The 19,504-nt window shown below is 44.6% G+C and overlaps 3 protein-coding genes across 4 annotated transcripts; 2 read left to right on the forward strand and 1 right to left on the reverse strand.

The window, feature by feature from the left end:
* Positions 1–961: 961 nt before the first annotated feature.
* Positions 962–12,204, forward strand: LOC108049340 (protein split ends). Its single transcript, XM_017130481.2, has 5 exons — positions 962–1,205; positions 4,184–4,410; positions 4,624–5,561; positions 5,743–7,330; positions 10,998–12,204. The coding sequence occupies exons 2-5, from the start codon at positions 4,185–4,187 to the stop codon at positions 12,014–12,016; spliced, it is 3,771 nt and encodes a 1,256-aa protein (XP_016985970.1). The 5' UTR covers positions 962–1,205; position 4,184; the 3' UTR covers positions 12,017–12,204.
* Positions 12,153–18,281, reverse strand: LOC108049339 (uncharacterized protein CG5098). 2 transcript variants are annotated; one of them, XM_017130479.2, is made up of 6 exons: positions 17,391–18,281; positions 17,169–17,333; positions 16,766–16,962; positions 16,290–16,702; positions 13,653–16,234; positions 12,153–13,596 (listed from the first exon to the last, which is right to left on the reverse strand). In XM_017130479.2, exons 1-6 carry the CDS (start codon positions 17,463–17,465, stop codon positions 13,063–13,065), a joined length of 3,966 nt encoding a protein of 1,321 aa, XP_016985968.1. In that variant the 5' UTR covers positions 17,466–18,281; the 3' UTR covers positions 12,153–13,062. The 2 variants fall into 2 exon arrangements, with proteins under 2 accessions (XP_016985968.1, XP_016985969.1); XM_017130480.2 differs by lacking the exon at positions 17,169–17,333 and having other exon boundaries at positions 18,029–18,280.
* A 101-nt stretch (positions 18,282–18,382) lies between these two features.
* Positions 18,383–19,439, forward strand: LOC108049342 (thymidylate kinase). The gene is made up of 3 exons (XM_017130483.1): positions 18,383–18,673; positions 18,735–19,101; positions 19,169–19,439. The coding sequence occupies exons 1-3, from the start codon at positions 18,592–18,594 to the stop codon at positions 19,353–19,355; spliced, it is 636 nt and encodes a 211-aa protein (XP_016985972.1). The 5' UTR covers positions 18,383–18,591; the 3' UTR covers positions 19,356–19,439.
* Positions 19,440–19,504: the final 65 nt, after the last annotated feature.

A 19,504-nucleotide genomic window follows, 5' to 3' on the forward strand; every position in this document is an offset into this window, starting at 1 on the left:
AAATTATGCGGCACATGGAAGGAATCTGGCTATAACCCGATTTGCCGCATTTTTCAGGCCGTGTGAAAACCGAAACTAAATGAAAACGAAAGCGTTTTTGGGTGAACACAGTGAAAGCAATGAAGAAGAACCTTTGGGGAAGATTATATCAATTTATTAAAGATATATACTAGCTCCATACAATTAAAGCATTAAAATAAGCAAATCAATTTCATGGAAGAAAATCTTTTTTGTTATTTCATTTTTTGTTTACTTTAAAATTTGTTTTAATAAAAAAATCAATCAAGAAGTGGGGCAACGTAAAAATATGTTGTTTTAGGTTAGTATATATCATTAATTAACAGAGTTCCTAATAAATTTGATTTTATACGTTTTACAAGTTCATTTTCAAGGATAGTCGAGTTTAAGTAATAATATTTTATGGTATTGACCTAGCAAGCAAGTCCAACACTTTTCCTAACTCCAAGTTTTTCTTTTTGATATATGAAGGTATTTATTTTAATACAATAAAAACTTACTTTTTGAACCTTAACTTAAAAATAGAATATTATTTTACTTAATATGGAGACCCCACTGTTGTTTAATTTCCCATGCAAACACGCCCTTAAGGAAGATAGTTGACAGCATTTTGCTGGCCCCTTTCTTTTGTGACTTTTTATTTTTTTGGACTCCAACTGTTACTGTTATGTATCTTCGGCAGCAGCAGGTTGTCACCGGTTTTCCAGCGGCAACATCGTTGTAATCATCATCATCATCATCATCATCATCGTCGTCACCGTGATCATACGCAATCGATTCGGCTTTTGTTGCTGTTTTTGTTTTTGGTCGGGCTTGTATCTTCTTCTTTGACGCATATTTCGGGGTCTGAATGTCTGGTTGCCGCTGCTGATTTTGGATGCTGCTGCTGCTGGCCGAACTCTTTTTGCCCAAAATATTTCGATTACCTTTGGAAGTTCGAGTTCAGTTCAAGTTCGCGTCTCGAACGGTTCAGTTTGTCTTGCTTTTCCGTTCCGCAGCCGGTATCGATTGCCTAAAGGATAACCCCAACCGACTGGCGGGATAATGCTTTAGCCTCGCTTCAGCTAGTGTGTTTGTGAAGTTGTTTACTGAAAGTATTTCTGTGCTACGAAACGAAAAGTTCCCAAAAAACCTGAAAACAAATTAATTTTCGGTCCAATTTAATCGCCTGTTTAAAGATTTATAAGGTAAAAATGTGACTGCATGGAGAACAAACAAATATAATCATCTGCCAAAAGCGAACAATAAATATACATTCTCATTAAAAAACTGAGTATGACAAATGTCACACGCCCACTAAGTCGCAAACAAACTGAGCTTAAGATGCAGTAAGCTCATTTGTGAACTCTAACATATTTAGATCTTCTGATAAATTAGAATAAGGAAAGAAACGATTTATATGGCTCAAATCTTGGGAAGAAAATATGAGTATGTTTCTCAAGCATTTTATGATTTGCTGATCCATTAAAAAGCATTGAAGAATTATTTTAGCTACATTTATGTTGAAAATTTACTCCACAACTTTTCCTTCATAAAAAAGGCATAAATTACTAAGTATTTGAAAATCATAGAATTCGAATGTTGTGCTTTTATATTATTTTATATTTGAGGACTCACATTTTTTATAAATAGTTAGAGCTTATAATTATATCATATTAATCTACAGGACATTACCCTTTTACCTCGAACTTACTGTACATTTTTTATATATTCATTTCATGAGAGATAAGAAAATGTTTGGCCCACATTTCTTAAATTTTTTGTATCCCACATCGTTTAGAATCCCATTATTCGCTAAGCAGCTTATTCTTGTTTGATTACTGATGTATAAATAATGCTGGTTAATCCGTAAATGATATGTTTACATAGCAAACTTCTCGACCTCTTGAATCGAAATAGCTAAACGGATATAAAATCGGCGAATCACGGAACCCCGAGATCGACGAGACAGTCAGAAGTGGCTCACTCTCAATCTCTTGTGTTACGCACTCGATTTACGTCATCTGCCCATAACTGAGCAAATTCCGAAGATGCGGGCTGTCAAATCTCAAAGGCGAGATCGTGAGAAGAAGCCTCCACTAAATAAGATTGACATGGCAGACCCAAACCCGAGGAGATCCTGCTATTAATACACCTATGAGTACCCATTCCTGGGACAGTCATCAATTTTGCTGGATGACACCCAACGATCATGGGCTTGTCGGCGCCATGGAGTCAAAGTTGGAGGAGATATGCTATAATTAAATACCCGACCGGGGCAACCCGTTCTCGTGATATCTGTTGAAGATTTATGGTTCACTTCGGCGCGGCTCGAAAACGTGCTGTCAATTAATTTGCACCAAACTCAGCCAAAGATCATAAAAAGTAATGTTCGAGGCATTTGAATTACAGCAACTAATATATATTTCGGTTAAAGGCACCTCATTTAATGGGTCTATCCATTCTCTTTTATTTCGTTTTCAATGCAAAGTCTGTTATCTGAAATTTTCCTTCCCTGTTCTCGGTGGCTTCTTGTTTGGGGGCTCTCATTTTAATCATCATTTGTCTGGCATTTCAGTGTTTTGATGGATCATTGAAAACAATGAGAAGTAAAACATTTTCTATACCGAATGCTTCCTTGTTGTCGGTTGTTTTGTGGTCTTGATATTGACCCTGAAAGTGTCGAATTGTAAATGGTTTTTGTAACGAGACTGGGGGCATTCCAATTCCACCATAAGTACATCTCACGAAGAGGTCATTTTACATTTCCCCCACGACATTTGCATACTGAGTGTGTGTGAACTGAATGGCCGAGCAGCTTCTGGCTGAAGATGATGGATCATTAAAATTCAATTAGATGTCGCTTAGATAGTCATTATAGAAGTGGGCAGCTTACAGTTTGTTGACTCACGGGAAGGTTATTGACTGCCAGGGAATGTCAGCCAGGTAAAATGCAAGTACCATGCTTGTAATTATGCCTTTTCAATTGTTACATCATCATCAGCCAAAACTTATATAACGATAGAGTTATCACTACAAATTGGTAGACAATTGGGCAAACCATGGTCGTCGTTTAATTGTACGCATATTTTTAGCAGCCACTATTTCGATTCATTTTCACCCGCTTTGAATGGCTTCGAGCTGCACTAACCAAATCAAATTTTGGCCAACAATTGCCACTGAGTATTTTCATTGAACGGCTCGAGTGGAGTGTTTTCTTTACGCTTTGCTTCCTTACACAACAATCAATGCGAACAATTAGAGGCAATCATTCAGGGTGAAGACAAGTGAAGTTGGACCGTGTCGAGAGTTCGTTGCCTAAGTCTTTCGTATTAATTTGCATGAAATATGAAATTTATCTGTTTCTACAGCTGGATCCCAGTCCGCTGTCAGCACATATCATTCGGAAAACATAATAGCCCCAAATGACCTCAGCGGACTAGCCGATCGAAAACCCATCAAGAATTGATTGCTCAAGTGTTTAACTGGAAGCGCTGCGAATACTTGATTTTTGTTTGCGTTCAGTTTCGATTTGCTTTGGCTAATTCGGAATTAGCCACATTCTAATAAGGCCCCCGTATGATTAATAATCGTTGCTCATCCATTAAACAATACCCAATGATTAATGGCTGGTGGGCCAAAGAAAGAAGTTATAAACACTTCATATATTGATCCGATATCGATCATAAAAAGGCTTAACATCTAGATCAAGCGGAAATTTCAGGGTCATCCATCCGCTGCCTCCTTTTATTGTGAACGCAAAAGATAAGCCCAATCGAATTTAATTGCCATTTGATGGACACACTTGGCCGTAAATGGCTCGATCTGTCGACTGACCCCACGCAAAAATATCCGGACAGTGTTGCAAAAAAGTCACCGTCCCGGCTGTAAAAGGCGTTTGTTTGGGCCACATAAATCAGTTAGCGATTCGGTTATTCGGTTACGTGAGAGCTGTGGACACGCCTCGCTACTTTATGTCATATGCAAATCTAACCGAACCTTACGTGTTTCCGTTGTGCGCCGCATTTGTATGCAAATGGGCCAAAACACACATTTGAATCAATGAGTTTCGTCCCGATTCATGGTTTATCAATCAGCCTAATGAATAAAGTGTCGCAAAGCGCCGCTCAAATATGTCACCATTAATCCATTTTTAATGTTTTTCTATATGTTTTTTCTTCAATAGCATGTGGCCACCCAGATCCTGTCTGTGGTTGGCTCTCGTCCTCCTGGTGGGCGTGGCCCAGGGCCAGAGCAGCAGTCGGGAGCACTTCGAGGATGCGGACAAGTCCAGCGAGTACACGGACCAGCAGTACGACCTCCGGCACACGATTCCCGGCGAACCAGGCCTGGATTACCCCATTCTAAGTGCGCCGCCCAAGACCAGCTTTGTGTGCAAGGGAAGACATGAAGGTGGGTGTTATATTTTAAACGAATTAATATTCCTACATTTATTTCCTTAGTATAAGTATCTTATACTTAGTTCCTATTTCCTGAAAGTTATAAATTGTTTGTTATTACTTACTTCAAGCCTGCGATGCTATTTAAAATGAAAAAGACAGTTTTTAACTGAAATAGTTTACCTTTCCTCCCCATATAACTCTCTTATCTTTAATTTCTTTATAGGTTACTACGCAGATGTGGAGAGTCGCTGCCAGGCCTTCCGTATTTGTGCCCACACGGCCCGATCCCCCCAAGGATTTGGCTTCCTCTGCCCCAATGGAACCCTCTTCAGCCAGAAGAACTTTGTGTGCGATTGGTACCGGAATGTGAACTGCGATGACTCAGAGAGATATTACGAAATGAACGAGGAGAAATCGGTGGGCAGCACCCACGAGATGATGGAGCGAGTGCGTCACATGATGGAATACCCCATGAAGACCATTTCGAAGGCCTTGCAGCAAACCCAGTCTCAGTCGCCGAATCCGCACTACAGTCTCAGCAAGGATCTGAGTGGAGCTAGTGGGGTTTTGAGTCAACCAGCGGCTATTAAGCCCAATGAACCCCAGGATACAAAAGTGGTTGGACGTGGAGAAGCCGTTAAGAGTGAGCCACTGAATGCCGTGAAAACAGGCATTGCCACCGACGAAAATGATGATGAGGGTATCTATGTGAACAGCTTGGGGGAACTATCTTCGGATCCTGGCATCCAGTTCGATCACACGAATGCCCACATCGTGGCGGAGTATCCCCGGGAATATCACTATCAAAAGCAGAAGAACTTTGCCGAGCGTGTGAATGCGGGCTTGGACCTCTTAACCGACACGGAATCCACCTCGGGAGAGGTGATGGCTCCCGACTACATCAAGCACATTAGGAATACGAAGGACGAGGCCGTGCAAATTGATCTTGTGTCGAATATCAACAATCTGCTGGATGAGGTGTCCACCGATGTGGATCCCTCCGTTTCCGGCTATCAATCCATGGCCCCGCCGAAAGTGAAGCAGCCTTTCCGGTTCCTGAGCCGCGGATTCTCGATGCAGGGCGAGAACGGCAAGGGCAGCTCATCCACGGGCTATGGCTACATTAAACCCAAACAAACAGCCAGCACTGTCAGATTTACGGTGAGTTTCAGCACGCGATTTAAACTAACTCTGGGAACTACCTTTCCAGTCTATTTTATTCACCTCTATCTTAACTCTTTCTATCTATATCTATCTATCTTTCTATCTCTATTGCTACTCTATCAACTATCGCTTACATACGCAACTCAAAACCACAAACCACACAAAAACACAATAATAGCCCAATGAGATACCCACCGAAGATCACAAATCCATTGAACACAAGCACAAGTTTTCCAAAACCGCAAGTACCAGCAGCAGCACCACTTCGACAACCACCGAATCAGTGGAACAACTGCTGATAGCACCCACTTTGCCACCCGCTGAGGATGAGGAAGTGACCACCACAACAGTGGCACCTAAAATTACCACCACCTTAGCCGCAGAACCACTTAGTTTTCTGGCACCACCACCACCTGAAGTGGTGGCTACCGGGGAAGTACCGCCCATCGAGTCCATTGGCCAGGCAGCTGCTCTTACCGCCAGTCTGCCCATTAGTGAGGATTTAACCGAGGTGGAGCTGAGTCCCGAGACCGCTGAGAAGAATGATGTGCACCATGAGGCAGCCAAGTTGCTGCTGGCGGGCGTGCAACTCACATCCCACGATGAAGAGAAGTCCTTGGAAAGGAACGAAATAGTGGTTACTAGTACCACAACCAGTAGCCCCATTACGCCAGCCATGCAGACCTCCACCGAGGTGGTAACGGAGATCAGTAGCACTCAGGAACGCGTTCGTGGCTATCGGAAGAATCGCCCTGGAGCCATGTTAAAGCGGGCCCACATTCGTCCTTTACCCATAGTTCGCACCACAGCGGCATCGACCACTCCAAGGAGCATTCCAACCACCAGGAGTTACCTGGAACGCCTGGCAGCTAGTAGACTGCGTCTGTCCAGATTATCCCAGGCCACCAGAAGCACCACAAAGGCAACAACTACAACGGCGAGCACAACAACAACATCGCCTAGGGCAACCACCACAATTTCCTCGTTCCAACAAGTACGTGGCGGTGCCGAACCGGGTCCAAATAAGAAGCTAACAGTGCGCGACATTGATCGCGAGACCAAGATTGCTCCAAACAAGGCCAGCTGGGAGAGCGTTCACAGCAACCTTCAACGCTTCCAGGTGCAACGCGGCAATCGAGTGTACACACCGGCAACACGAGCCTCGGTCAGCAGTATTAGTTCGGGAATCACCAGCAGCAGCACCACCACTCCCAGAAGTTATGTTGCGGCCACCTCTTCCCGATCCACAGCCACCCTGAATCGCGGCAAGAATCGCTACTCCAACTTCAAGACTCAGGCGCCCGTGCAACGAACTCGGGGAACCACCACGCCAAGGAGCACTACAGTGCGACCCACATCCTCGCTCTTCTCGCTAAACCAGCACATCTCCGCCTTGGCCTCCAACTATAATGGTGGCTATGCCTACACCCAGGCACCGCAGATCAGCAAGCCCATCCAACAGTCACCATCACACGTTTATGCCACACACACCGCCAGCGATATCGCTGCGCACGCCTCTCAATCCCAATCCACATCCAGCCTTTCCCCCGCCTCCGCTTTCCTTTCCTTCGATAAGTTAACCCGTGCCATTGTTGACGAGTCCATTTTGCAGAATTTCAAAAGTGCCCAGTCGCAGGGTTCCCATCAACAGCAGCAGCAACAGCAACATCAACAGCAACAACAGCAACGCCAACAGCATCATCAGGCAGTCAAGCAGCAACATCATTCGGTCAGCAGCAGCTACGTTAAGCCAGCAGCGGCGCCAGGTGAGGATTAGAGCTAGGAATATTATTACAGATTTTTTTTGGCCCACCATTGGACAGGTGGAGTCCATAACTTTTCCAAATTTAAGCCGATTCCAAAAGTGGCATACCTCTAAAGACTCGTATTTTGAATCTTCATTCAAAATTTTCATTTTAACGTTGATCAAATTTTTTACCCATTTTCATGTTAGTTAATTCCAAGTTTCCGATGTTTTGTAAAAAGGTTACACACCATTGGACGGGTGGAGTCCACAACTTTTCCAAATTTAATCCGATTCCAAAGTGGCATACCTCTAAAGACTCGTATTTTGATTCTCTAAAAATCTGCATTCAAAATTTTCATTTTAACGTTGATCAAATTTTTTACCCATTTTCATGTTAGTTAATTCCAAGTTTCCGATGTTTTGTAAAAAGGTTACACACCATTGGACGGGTGGAGTCCACAACTTTTCCAAATTTAATCCGATTCCAAAGTGGCATACCTCTAAAGACTCGTATTTTGATTCTCTAAAAATCTGCATTCAAAATTTTCATTTTAACGTTGATCAAATTTTTGAATTATTTTCATGTTAGTTAATTCCAAGTTTCCAATGTTTTGTAAAAAGGTTACACACCATTGGACGGGTGGAGTCCACAACTTTTCCAAATTTAATCCGATTCCAAAGTGGCATACCTCTAAAGACTCGTATTTTGATTCTCTAAAAATCTGCATTCAAAATTTTCATTTTAACGTTGATCAAATTTTTTACCCATTTTCATGTTAGTTAATTCCAAGTTTCCGATGTCTTGTAAAAAGGTTACACACCATTGGACGGGTGGAGTCCACAACTTTTCCAAATTTAATCCGATTCCAAAGTGGCATACCTCTAAAGACTCGTATTTTGATTCTCTAAAAATCTGCATTCAAAATTTTCATTTTAACGTTGATCAAATTTTTTACCCATTTTCATGTTAGTTAATTCCAAGTTTCCGATGTCTTGTAAAAATGTTACCCATCATTTGACCGGTAGAGACCATAACTTATCCAAATTTAGACCGATTCCAAAGTGGCATACCTCTAAAGACTCGTATTTTGATTCTCTAAAAATCTGCATTCAAAATTTTTATTTTAACGTTGATCAAATTTTTTACCCATTTTCATGTTAGTTAATTCCAAGTTTCCGATGTCTTGTAAAAAGGTTACCCATCATTTGACCGGTAGAGACCATAACTTATCCAAATTTAGACCGATTCCAAAGTGGCATACCTCTAAAGACTCGTATATTAATTCTCTAAAAATCTGCATTCAAAATTTTCATTTTAACGTTGATCAAATTTTTGAACCATTTTCATGTTAGTTAATTCCAAGTTTCCGATGTTTTGTAAAAAGGTTACACACCATTGGACGGGTGGAGTCCACAACTTTTCCAAATTTAATCCGATTCCAAAGTGGCATACCTCTAAAGACTCGTATTTTGATTCTCTAAAAATCTGCATTCAAAATTTTCATTTTAACGTTGATCAAACTTTTTACCCATTTTCATGTTAGTTAATTCCAAGTTTCCGATGTTTTGTAAAAAGGTTACACACCATTGGACGGGTGGAGTCCACAACTTTTCCAAATTTAATCCGATTCCAAAGTGGCATACCTCTAAAGACTCGTATTTTGATTCTCTAAAAATCTGCATTAAAAATTTTCATTTTAACGTTGATCAAATTTTTTACCCATTTTCATGTTAGTTAATTCCAAGTTTCCGATGTTTTGTAAAAAGGTTACACACCATTGGACGGGTGGAGTCCACAACTTTTCCAAATTTAATCCGATTCCAAAGTGGCATACCTCTTAAGACTCGTATTTTGATTCTCTAAAGATCTGCATTCAAAATTTTCATTTTAACGTTGATCAAATTTTTGAACCATTTTCATGTTAGTTAATTCCAAGTTTCCGATGTCTTGTAAAAAGGTTACCCATCATTTGACCGGTAGAGACCATAACTTTTCCAAATTTAGACCGATTCCAAAGTGGCATACCTCTAAAGACTCTTATTTTGATTCTCTAAAAATCTGCATTCAAAATTTTCATTTTAACGTTGATCAAATTTTTGAACCATTTTCATGTTAGTTAATTCCAAGTTTCCGATGTTTTGTAAAAAGGTTACACACCATTGGACGGGTGGAGTCCACAACTTTTCCAAATTTAATCCGATTCCAAAGTGGCATACCTCTAAAGACTCGTATTTTGATTCTCTAAAAATCTGCATTCAAAATTTTCATTTTAACGTTGATCAAATTTTTGAACCATTTTCATGTTAGTTAATTCCAAGTTTCCGATGTCTTGAAAAGGCTTACCCACCATTGGAAGGGTGGAGTCCACAACTTTTCCAAATTTAATCCGATTCCAAAGTGGCATACCTCTAAAGACTCGTATTTTGATTCTCTAAAAATCTGCATTCAAAATTTTCATTTTAACGTTGATCAAATTTTTGAACCATTTTCATGTTAGTTAATTCCAAGTTTCCGATGTTTTGTAAAAAGGTTACACACCATTGGACTGGTGGAGTCCACAACTTTTCCAGATTTAATCCGATTCCAAAGTGGCATACCTCTAAAGACTCGTATTTTAATTCTCTAAAAATCTGCATGCAAAATTTTCATTTTAACGTTGATCAAATTTTTTACCCATTTTAATGTTAGTTAATTCCAAGTTTCCGATGTTTTGTAAAAAGGTTACACACCATTGGACGGGTGGAGTCCACAACTTTTCCAAATTTAATCCGATTCCAAAGTGGCATACCTCTTAAGACTCGTATTTTGATTCTCTAAAGATCTGCATTCAAAATTTTCATTTTAACGTTGATCAAATTTTTGAACCATTTTCATGTTAGTTAATTCCAAGTTTCCGATGTCTTGTAAAAAGGTTACCCATCATTTGACCGGTAGAGACTATAACTTTTCCAAATTTAGACCGATTCCAAAGTGGCATACCTCTAAAGACTCTTATTTTGATTCTCTAAAAATCTGCATTCAAAATTTTCATTTTAACGTTGATCAAATTTTTGAACCATTTTCATGTTAGTTAATTCCAAGTTTCGGATGTTTTGTAAAAAGGTTACACACCATTGGACGGGTGGAGTCCACAACTTTTCCAAATTTAATCTGATTCCAAAGTGGCATACCTCTAAAGACTCGTATTTTAATTCTCTAAAAATCTGCATTCAAAATTTTCATTTTAACGGTAGAGACCATAACTTTTCCAAATTTAGACCGATTCCAAAGTGGCATACCTCTAAAGACTCTTATTTTGATTCTCTAAAAATCTGCATTCAAAATTTTCATTTTAACGTTGATCAAATTTTTGAACCATTTTCATGTTAGTTAATTCCAAGTTTCGGATGTTTTGTAAAAAGGTTACACACCATTGGACGGGTGGAGTCCACAACTTTTCCAAATTTAATCCGATTCCAAAGTGGCATACCTTTAAAGACTCGTATTTTGATTCTCTAAAAATCTGCATTCAAAATTTTCATTTTAACGTTGATCAAATTTTTGAACCATTTTCATGTTAGTTAATTCCAAGTTTCCGATGTTTTGTAAAAAGGTTACACACCATTGGACTTGTGGAGTCCATAACTTTTCCAAATTTAAGCCGATTCTAATTAATTTTTAAACGCATTTCGTTTCCACGTTTCAGCTATTTCCAGTCTGACTGTACCGCCACGACCTCAACAGGCACCACAATTATCAGAACTAGCTTCGCCGCCCGGGATCGTAATTGCTCGTGCAGAAGGTCAGCGAATTGCTCCCAACTCCGCCAGCAACATCATCTCCAACTTGGCCACCCAGGCACCAGTCACTAATAACCAAGGCAACTCCTATGTTTCTCTCAACGATTTCCTAAACAACAAGTTCGGTCAAAGTCCTGCGAGTACCAACAATATTGCTTCTGCTGCCACTTTGCAACAGCAACAGCGTTTGCCACAACAGCAGCAACACTATCAGCAGCAACGTGTGCAAAAGCAGCCGGCACAGCAGCAACATGTTCAACAGCAGCAACGCCAGCCTGTCCAGCAGCAACAAGTCCCACAACAGCAACGCCAGCCCGTGCAACAGCAACATACCCCTGTGCAACAGCAACATACCCCTGTGCAACAGCAACATACCCCTGTGCAACATCAGCAGCAACTAAGCTTCATCTCACAGCAGTACCAACAACCACAGCAGCAGAATGTCTACCAGCAATATCAGCAGCCCCAGCAGCAACAGCACTTCCAGCAGCAACAGCAACGTCCCACAATCCATACCATCCAGCAACCCTATCTGACGCCCAACATTTTCGTGCCCTACCAGCAGCAGCAGCAGCAATTGCCGCAGTTTCCGCCTCTGGCTCCGCCCGTGGCCGTGTCCCCAGGGAATATTGCTCAGGGACCAGTGATAGCCGGACGCCATGTGGACCACTTGAACGTGCAGCTCCCCACGCTGGGCAATGGCCTGATACCCGGACTGCAGTTGGCCCAGAAGCGCAGCGATGTGTCGGCCAGTCAGCTGCAACTCACGGATGCCCCGGGCAAGGGCAGCCTATCCGGATCTGGTAAGAGCCGGGAGCGTGCCTTCTATGCCGGACGCACGTCCTACGATGTTCCACAGAGCAGTGTGGGCCGACTACCCAACGATGTCACGCAGCAACTGCGCCGGCGGCTCCGTCGCTTCTAAACGAGATTTCCAGATTAACGAGCTAGGACTAGAAACGTATCTTTTAGCTAAATTAGTAAACTATTTATGCCTAAGCTAAGTTGAGAACTGTGCTATTGAGATCACTTCAGTTCAAAAACCATACTCTATTCGTATGTATGTGTGTGTATATTTTTGCATATTTATTGATAAATAAAACGAAAAATTTACAAAAACCCGGTACGAGTTCGCCCTACTCCTGTTGCTTGTGAGATTAAGTTTTTATTGTTTATACCTTTTTAGAGTTTTAAAATTATCAGCAATACGTACAGACCTTACCGAATACGAATACAATACAAGGTTTCATTTTGCTGGCTTTAACTTTTCGCTTAAATTAACATTTCTAATATTATTATATGCATATTATATTGTTTTACAATATTCCATTTTGTAATTGGGCTTCGAATGTTCTCGCTTACTTGGTGTCATACATTTTCTATTTATACGTAACTTTACTGCAACTTCACATCGCATATATCAATTGGAATCTCCCATAGCTACTTCAGTTATCTTGATTACTCAGTTGGTTATCGGTATGGCATGGAGTATTCGTTTATACAAAACGGACTGAATTCAACTAAACCGAATTATCAATTATCAATTGGCGTATGTGATGCAGATGGGTGGGCAATGGACATGGGTTGGAGGCTTTAAATTAGTTAGAACTAAAAGGTACTAATGTAAAGTGCATAGTACTAGGCGAAATAATAATTTAGGCATTCACTTAAACATAAACAACTAAGGATGCAGTTGGGAAACCTAACTATAACGTGGCGAACGCTCTGATATCGTCGTGCGGTGCGTCAAGCCTTAAAATGTACAGCGGATTTATACAAAATCACTTCACGGATTACGAAATGCCTCCTGGCTACGACGGCAGTCCGAAACTTATGTACAAAGCTTAAGTAAAATGTGCAGTGAGCTGCGGATTCGGTTGGGTTTTGGATTCGGAGTCGGGAGTCTGGGGATCGTGCCTTCAACGCTCAACGCTTGGCGACCAGGCGGCATTTCTGGACGCGCACGCGTACTCAGGGAAGCGAATGAATGTTGAACGGGGGCGGGGGAGCGGGTGCAGGAGCAGGAGCTGCTGCAGCTGCCTCTGGCGCCAGTGGTTCCGTTTTCATGGGCTCCACGACATCAGACTCGTCTTTATGCAGCTGGCAGAATACCTTGCGATCGTCCTCACTTAGGCTCCACTTCGCGGATCGTGCACACGGCACATGAGCAGGTGCCTTGCAACTTCGGTGGAAGCAACATATACTAGCCCCCGTCTGTTGGCAAACCATACACTGGTACCTCGTGCTGTCCCACACAGCCGCATCCAGTCCGTTGACGTGGGCGCCGATTAGCTGGATGTCGTTGCTCCACACGGCGCAGTCCTCGTGCAGCCAAACTTCGAAGCCGTGCTCCGATGTCTTGCCCATGCCGCGGAACGTCTCAACAAACTTGGATTCGTGACTGCAGTCCAGCGGGTCCACCGATGAGCATTGCGAACGTGACTCATTGGGGTCATCGCTGTAGGATATCGAGCTATCGTGCGTCTGCTTGCGCTTTCGTTTGTGCTGAAAATCAAAGATAAGTTAGAATGCTTATTCTATAGTTTATTTTAATATCTTACCATGCTAATCTTAGGTGCCTGCATAATGTGGGCCAGCGTGGCTGGCACCACAGGCAGATTCCGCTCATGCAGCTTTACCATGTCCTCGCGCCGTCGTTTGTTGACAAACAGCCCATCAATGTCCTGTACTCCGGGAGCTTGCAAAGCCGCACGATACTCGTCACAGTCGCTAGTCACCAGATACGGACCAAAGAGGTCACCCAGTCCGAGTTTATGAGGACCGCGCTTGCAGAACACACATATCCAGGTGGAGTCGGTGGTATCCGCATCATAGCGATTGCTCAGCGTAGAGCTGTGCATCCCCCTTAAATTTTTTCGCTCGTGCGGCGCCTTCTTAGCCTTCGTCTGCTTCTCGTTTACGTCCTCGGCACTGTGGGTGTTCTTGATGCTCACGCTTCCGTCCGGTTTGATGAGTATGAAGGGAGATTTGAACCTTAACTCAGGGACTGCTCCTCCTCCGTTTGTGGGCGCTGGTGTGCTGTCCTCATCGGTGGTAAAGGCGGGCTTCCGTCCCTGCTTCTTTCCATTTTGCTTGGCATTCTTAGCCTTCCCCGCTGGTACCTTCTTGCCCTTCCCCATGGCATTCTTTTTCTTGGCTCCGGCAGCTTTTCCCTTAGGAGCACTAGCGGCAGCTTCGCTTAGTTGGCGGGCTGCCAAGGCCGCGGCAGCTGCCGCCGAGGTGCTTGGCTTGTCATCGTCTTCAAGTTCCAGCTCTGGGATCACCTTCTTCTTGCGACCTGGCTTTTTGGCAGGCGGGTCGTCGATCATAAAACGCAGCAGTGAGGCATCCATGCCCATTGAAAGTCTACGAGGTGGCGGTCTCCTGGCTGCGGGTGTTTTAGGTGGAACAGGGGTGTTGGGCTTACTGTCATCCACTGCAGCCAAGGGCGTCGACGTGGAGCGAGATTGAGGCGTGGGACTGTGCACGGGACTGGGAAGCGTGGACTTCATTGCCGCCTTAGTAGCCACGGGTCGAATTTCGGGAGCAGGTGCTGGTGCTTGTGCCAGAACTGCTAGCACAGAAGTTTCCATCTTTTCCGCTGGCGCCTCGTCTGGTTTGGCGCTGTCCAGAGCCAGCTGGGCGGTCAAATCGTGTGTTACCAACTCTTCCGTCTCCCCCGCTGGTTTCTCCGGGCTGCATATCCTTTCCGTCTCCTCTTCAATGCCGGCAAACATTTCCTCGAGCTTATCCTCCACTTCTCCAAAAGGGCAGGGCTCAGAGTTCGCAGCGGGTGAGGGTTTCTTAGGCGATTCGGTCACTGGAGGAGCTGCAACAGCTGGAGTAGGAAGCGGAGCAGGAAGTCCGGGTGATTCTTTATTCGTGGCTGGGTCTTCCTCCTCATCGCATTCGTGCACACTTACTGCCGGCTTGGCATCGATATCGCCTTGCTCGACGAGGGCAGGAGATGCAGGTGTGTCCGTGGTGGCCTTATTGTTGATCTCAGGCTTCGGATCCCTTCGGTTATCATTAACTGCATGACTGCTGTGGCTGCTGTGCGTGTTGGCGCTGGAGCTACTCGAGCTACTGCTACTGCTGTTGCTCTGCGGACTGGGTGGCGGCATTGTGGGTGGTGTGTGCTTTTTGGGAGGCTCATCCTCCTGCTGCAGACGGTGCTGTTCGGTGAGATTCCGCTGCAGCAGGGCCTGCCGCTGTTTCTTGGTCTTGGGGTTGTCGTTGTCGTGGTAAAGCGTGGAGCTATTGCTGTTACTACTGTTCTCCGCCGGAGCCGGTGATCCTGGGCGGCCATTCTCTTGTGGCGCCTTCTCATTCTGCGTTTGCGATTGGGTTTGCAAACTGAATGGCTGAAAATCACTGCCCCCATTCTTGGGAGACCGTTTAGGACTGCAGGTATTATTATGGTGCACCGGCTGCTGTTGTTGTTGTTGTTGATGATGTTGCGGCTTGATGATTCCTCCCTCAGGCGCATTTTCGTTCGGGGTAACTCTCATTACCATACTGGCTTTTCGTTTGCGCCGCTTTCGACTATTGCTACTGTTGCTATTGGACTCCAGCGACTCCTCATTGGAGGTGGTCAGGTAGGGCGACTCGGGGGCATCTGGCAATGGGTTGGCTGCAGGTTTGTCTGCTTCCGAGTTGCGATAGGACAGATCAGTTATAACAGGCTGCTCCTCCGACGAGTCTGATTTGAGCTTAATCCCCAGATCGAGATTCGTCAATTGCGCGTTACGGGAATGATGCGTCTGTTGTTGACTTGAGGATGACAGCTGCTGCTGGGCCGCATCCTGTGGTTGCCCATGGAACGGGCCGCTGGTCAAGTGAGGTGGCAGGAGCGGAGGTGGAGCAGTTTGGCTGGCTACATGCTGATTGTGGTAGTGCAAGTGCTGGGGGTGTGATTGTGATTGCGTCTGGTCCTGCTGCATGTGCTGGTAGCTACCTCCTCCCGAGCTATTGAGCTGATGGTGCAGGTGCAGCTGATTGTAGTCCATGGTGGGTGATTGCATTTGATGAGGTGGCGCAGCCAGCGGAGATTGAGGCGTAGGCGGCGTTTGTGGTCCATTGTATTTGGGTGTTAAGTTGTAAGGCGGCTGCTGCGCTTGGTGATAGTTTCGCAGAGGTGAGGCTAAAAAAAGTATATTCGGTTAATATCATTTTTCATAAATCACAATCCGACTTACGTTTCTTGTTGGCATGTTGCTGCTGTACATTGTGCGTGGGCAGTTTGCCAGCTGATCCCGCTGACGGGTATCCAAAATCCTTGTCCTTCGGCAGACTTTTTCCCGAGAGCTCGTGGTCGAAACTGCGCTTTAATTGCGCCAGCTTGAAGTTCTCATCGCGAGTTTGCATGTAGTGCGGGCTGGTTATGTGATTGTTACTCCCACTATTGCTGCTGCTGTTGCTTCCTGCGTGATTGCTGTTCCCAGAGACAGTTGTAGGCGGCGGTGGCGGTAGCAAGGACTCGCAGTCACCATTGCTGAGATTTCCCGAGGAGGTTCCCAGGCTGGACTGCAGCAAACTAGCATGAGCGGCTGCCATGGCTGCCAGATGTCCCTGTTGCTGTTGCTGCGTGGCATTGGTCGTGAGATTTTGACTGTATCGTAAAGAAAAGCTTGAGATTATCCGCCATAAATTGGAATTAGGGCATTATACTGACATTGAAGGATAATTGGGGGCGTGCATTAGGGATTGCTGCTGCTGCTGAGACTGCTGTGCCTGCTGGTTCGGCGACTGCTTGGCCAGCGGCTGAGCCGCACTGCGGGCGGACTGCAAAGACAGATCCATAGAGTTGAATGGCAAAGTTCCAGAGTAGGGCGGTGCCAGCAGAGGATTCATCTGATGGTGGTGGTCCAGCTGAGAAAAAAGTAAAGCTTAGAATTAATGATCACCGACGAAAACAAATACACGACTTCGACTTCAGAGGCACAAAAAAAGCAAACTAGGATAACAACTCAACTAAACTAAACGAGGCTAAAGGAGGCTTCTACTGGCTAAAAGGCGAAGGATCAATCATGCTTTTTGGATTAACTAAGATCTGGATTTTTGGCTGCTTGGCCTACGTTTTTGTGGTTGGCCGACATGAAATTGTAAATGGCATCAGGCGGCGGCGGCGGCTGGGCGGAAACGGAACCGGAGACGTGCCAGGCCAGCGGGGATCGCACCATTCCGGGCCGCTCATTGGACATGTGCGCCAACTGCGGCTGCCGGGGTATGTACGACGGAATCTGCGGATTTATGGAGGTCAGCATTTCATTTTGGTCCATATCGAGGCTGCTACTTACTTGCAGGGGATTCCAGGAGGCGTTCTGGGCCGCCTGGCTGAGATGCCCGGGATGCGGATGATTGTTATTGGCCATCTCTCTCAGCGGCGGCTATCTCGTGGCGCTTCTATATCTCACCCTGATCATGGGTTTTCGTCCCTAGCAGTCCTTTCGGCCCAATGTGGAATGTTTAAAAGAAAAACCGACAGCTGGATTTTAAGGAGCGGAGCAGCCGGAGGAAAAGGTGACCTAATCTCGCTGGGAAGGATTCTGCACAGGACTTGCTAACTCCGGCCGGACAGCCGCTGCTCTTTTTCGCCCATAAACAAGACCGCACGCACTTTTTTCACACCACCCACACACCAACCCACTCGGAAAAGGCAAAAGGTTTTCCGCCGCTCTCGTGGTCCTTGCGCGATAACGCGATAACAGGGCAGCAGCCGATAACACACAACCTATCGGCCAGATGACAGCGCGTTGCTTTGCACGCTACGCCAAAAGCACGAGGTATTTGCGACTCCGGAACGTCCTGCTCACTTCGTTATTTTCCCTCTTCTCCATGGCCAGTCGTTTGTGGCTTTTGTTTAAACAATTTTAATTTGGCAATTCAACGGCTAAGTGTGTTAATTATCGCATGGGTCGGGGAATCTGTTTTATACCTTTCGATTTTCAACGGCAGCGCATTGCAAATTCGTTGCAACGGCGTGCGAATTTTTCTTGTTTTGGGTCGCGCAGCGCAGGCAAATCCGAAAACGAGCTCTCAAACGCGTAAACGGGCCCTGTTCTTGCAGCTAGCACATGGCGCCGAACGGGAAGGACTAAATATATATTAATTCGCAAATGCCGCAACGTTGTTTTTGTGTTTTTACGTGTATTTTCAATTGTTTAAAACAAAATGTAATTTGTGTTAGAGATGGGCTAACCACTCATAATAGTATCGATATGTCGATACACACGCGAATGAGGAGGGTGACAAGGCTAAGTATCGATAAGAAAGACAATTCCTGCCGAAAAATACTTAGGTTGAGATGGAGGAAGATACTATTTAATTAATTATTGTTTTTAATATTTTTATTAATGTTTTACTTTCCACTGCTTGACCTAATTGTGCTTAGAAGATATCAATTTGGTGGGATATGGTATTTTCCAATTTGGCGCCAAAATGTGTTTTCATTGCTGTGAAGCCCTGGTCGAAATGCATCTTGCAAAAAAGTAGCAAAAAATGAGTCTAGAAAACCGCGGGGCCTTTATTGTATTCGAAGGATGCGATCGCATTGGAAAAACTACACAATGCCGGCTGTTAGGTAAGTTGAGGAAACTTCAGAAACCCAATAAACCCACCATTTACCTTCCAATCTTCTCTAGTTGAGCTCCTGAAATCGAGGGACATTCCCGTTCTGCCCATGCATTTTCCGGAGCGCAGTTCCCACATTGGCCAGGTGATAAACTCCTATCTGACTAACAGCAAGGATCTGCCGGACGAGGTAATCCACTTGATGTTCTCCGCCAATCGCTGGGAGCACATGAACCAGATAAAGCAGAAGCTCCTTGAGGGCAATACACTGGTGGTGGATCGATATTCCTACTCTGGAGTGGCCTATAGTGCGGCCAAGGGACTGGATTTTGACTGGTGTTATGCCCCGGAAAGGGGGCTCCTGAAACCAGATGCAGTTTTCTACCTGAGAGCACCCGCAGATGACCTCACGAATCGCGGGGAATACGGCAAGGAGCGGTCAGTAGTTGCACTTTATAAAACCCCACAAGATAAGAACCCCATATCTTATCTTATCCCATTGCAGTTATGAGAAAGTGGAATTCCAGGGGCGTGTGGCAAAGGTTTTCGATCAGATTTGCGCCAAGGAGGCCAACTATTGGCACCAGCTCGATGCCAGCCAGTCCGCGGAGGATTTGCATGCCCAGGTAGCTGACATTGCAGTGAAACTTGTCCACAGAGTGGCCACACAAGACCTCGATAAGTTATATTAGCAACGAGCCAGGCATCGCCATTCATTAGAGGGGATTTACCTTGATTTATGCAATACACGAGTGTTTGTTATAAATGTTTTTAAATGGGGCTTAACTTTTAATTTACGATAAGGCCGCAGGCAATAAATCCAAGCATCGAACGATGCGAA

Source organism: Drosophila rhopaloa, unplaced genomic scaffold, assembly GCF_018152115.1.
Source record: "Drosophila rhopaloa isolate 14029-0021.01 unplaced genomic scaffold, ASM1815211v1 contig_115, whole genome shotgun sequence".
Lineage (NCBI taxonomy): Eukaryota > Metazoa > Arthropoda > Insecta > Diptera > Drosophilidae > Drosophila > Drosophila rhopaloa.

Excerpts from the sequence above, each read along its gene's own strand:
- LOC108049340 (XM_017130481.2), top strand. The coding sequence starts at position 4,185 with ATGTGGCCACCCAGATCCTGTCTGTGGTTGGCTCTCGTCCTCCTGGTG. Across the intron at positions 4,411-4,623 it reads GTGCAAGGGAAGACATGAAG|GTTACTACGCAGATGTGGAG; the intron begins GTGGGTGTTATA and ends ATTTCTTTATAG. Across the intron at positions 7,331-10,997 it reads TAAGCCAGCAGCGGCGCCAG|CTATTTCCAGTCTGACTGTA; the intron begins GTGAGGATTAGA and ends TCCACGTTTCAG.
- LOC108049342 (XM_017130483.1), top strand. The coding sequence starts at position 18,592 with ATGAGTCTAGAAAACCGCGGGGCCTTTATTGTATTCGAAGGATGCGAT. Across the intron at positions 18,674-18,734 it reads TACACAATGCCGGCTGTTAG|TTGAGCTCCTGAAATCGAGG; the intron begins GTAAGTTGAGGA and ends AATCTTCTCTAG. Across the intron at positions 19,102-19,168 it reads GGGGAATACGGCAAGGAGCG|TTATGAGAAAGTGGAATTCC; the intron begins GTCAGTAGTTGC and ends ATCCCATTGCAG.
- LOC108049339 (XM_017130479.2), bottom strand. The coding sequence starts at position 17,465 with ATGGCCAATAACAATCATCCGCATCCCGGGCATCTCAGCCAGGCGGCC. Across the intron at positions 16,963-17,168 it reads TGTCGGCCAACCACAAAAAC|CTGGACCACCACCATCAGAT; the intron begins GTAGGCCAAGCA and ends CTTTTTTCTCAG. Across the intron at positions 16,703-16,765 it reads GCCCCCAATTATCCTTCAAT|TCAAAATCTCACGACCAATG; the intron begins GTCAGTATAATG and ends TTTACGATACAG.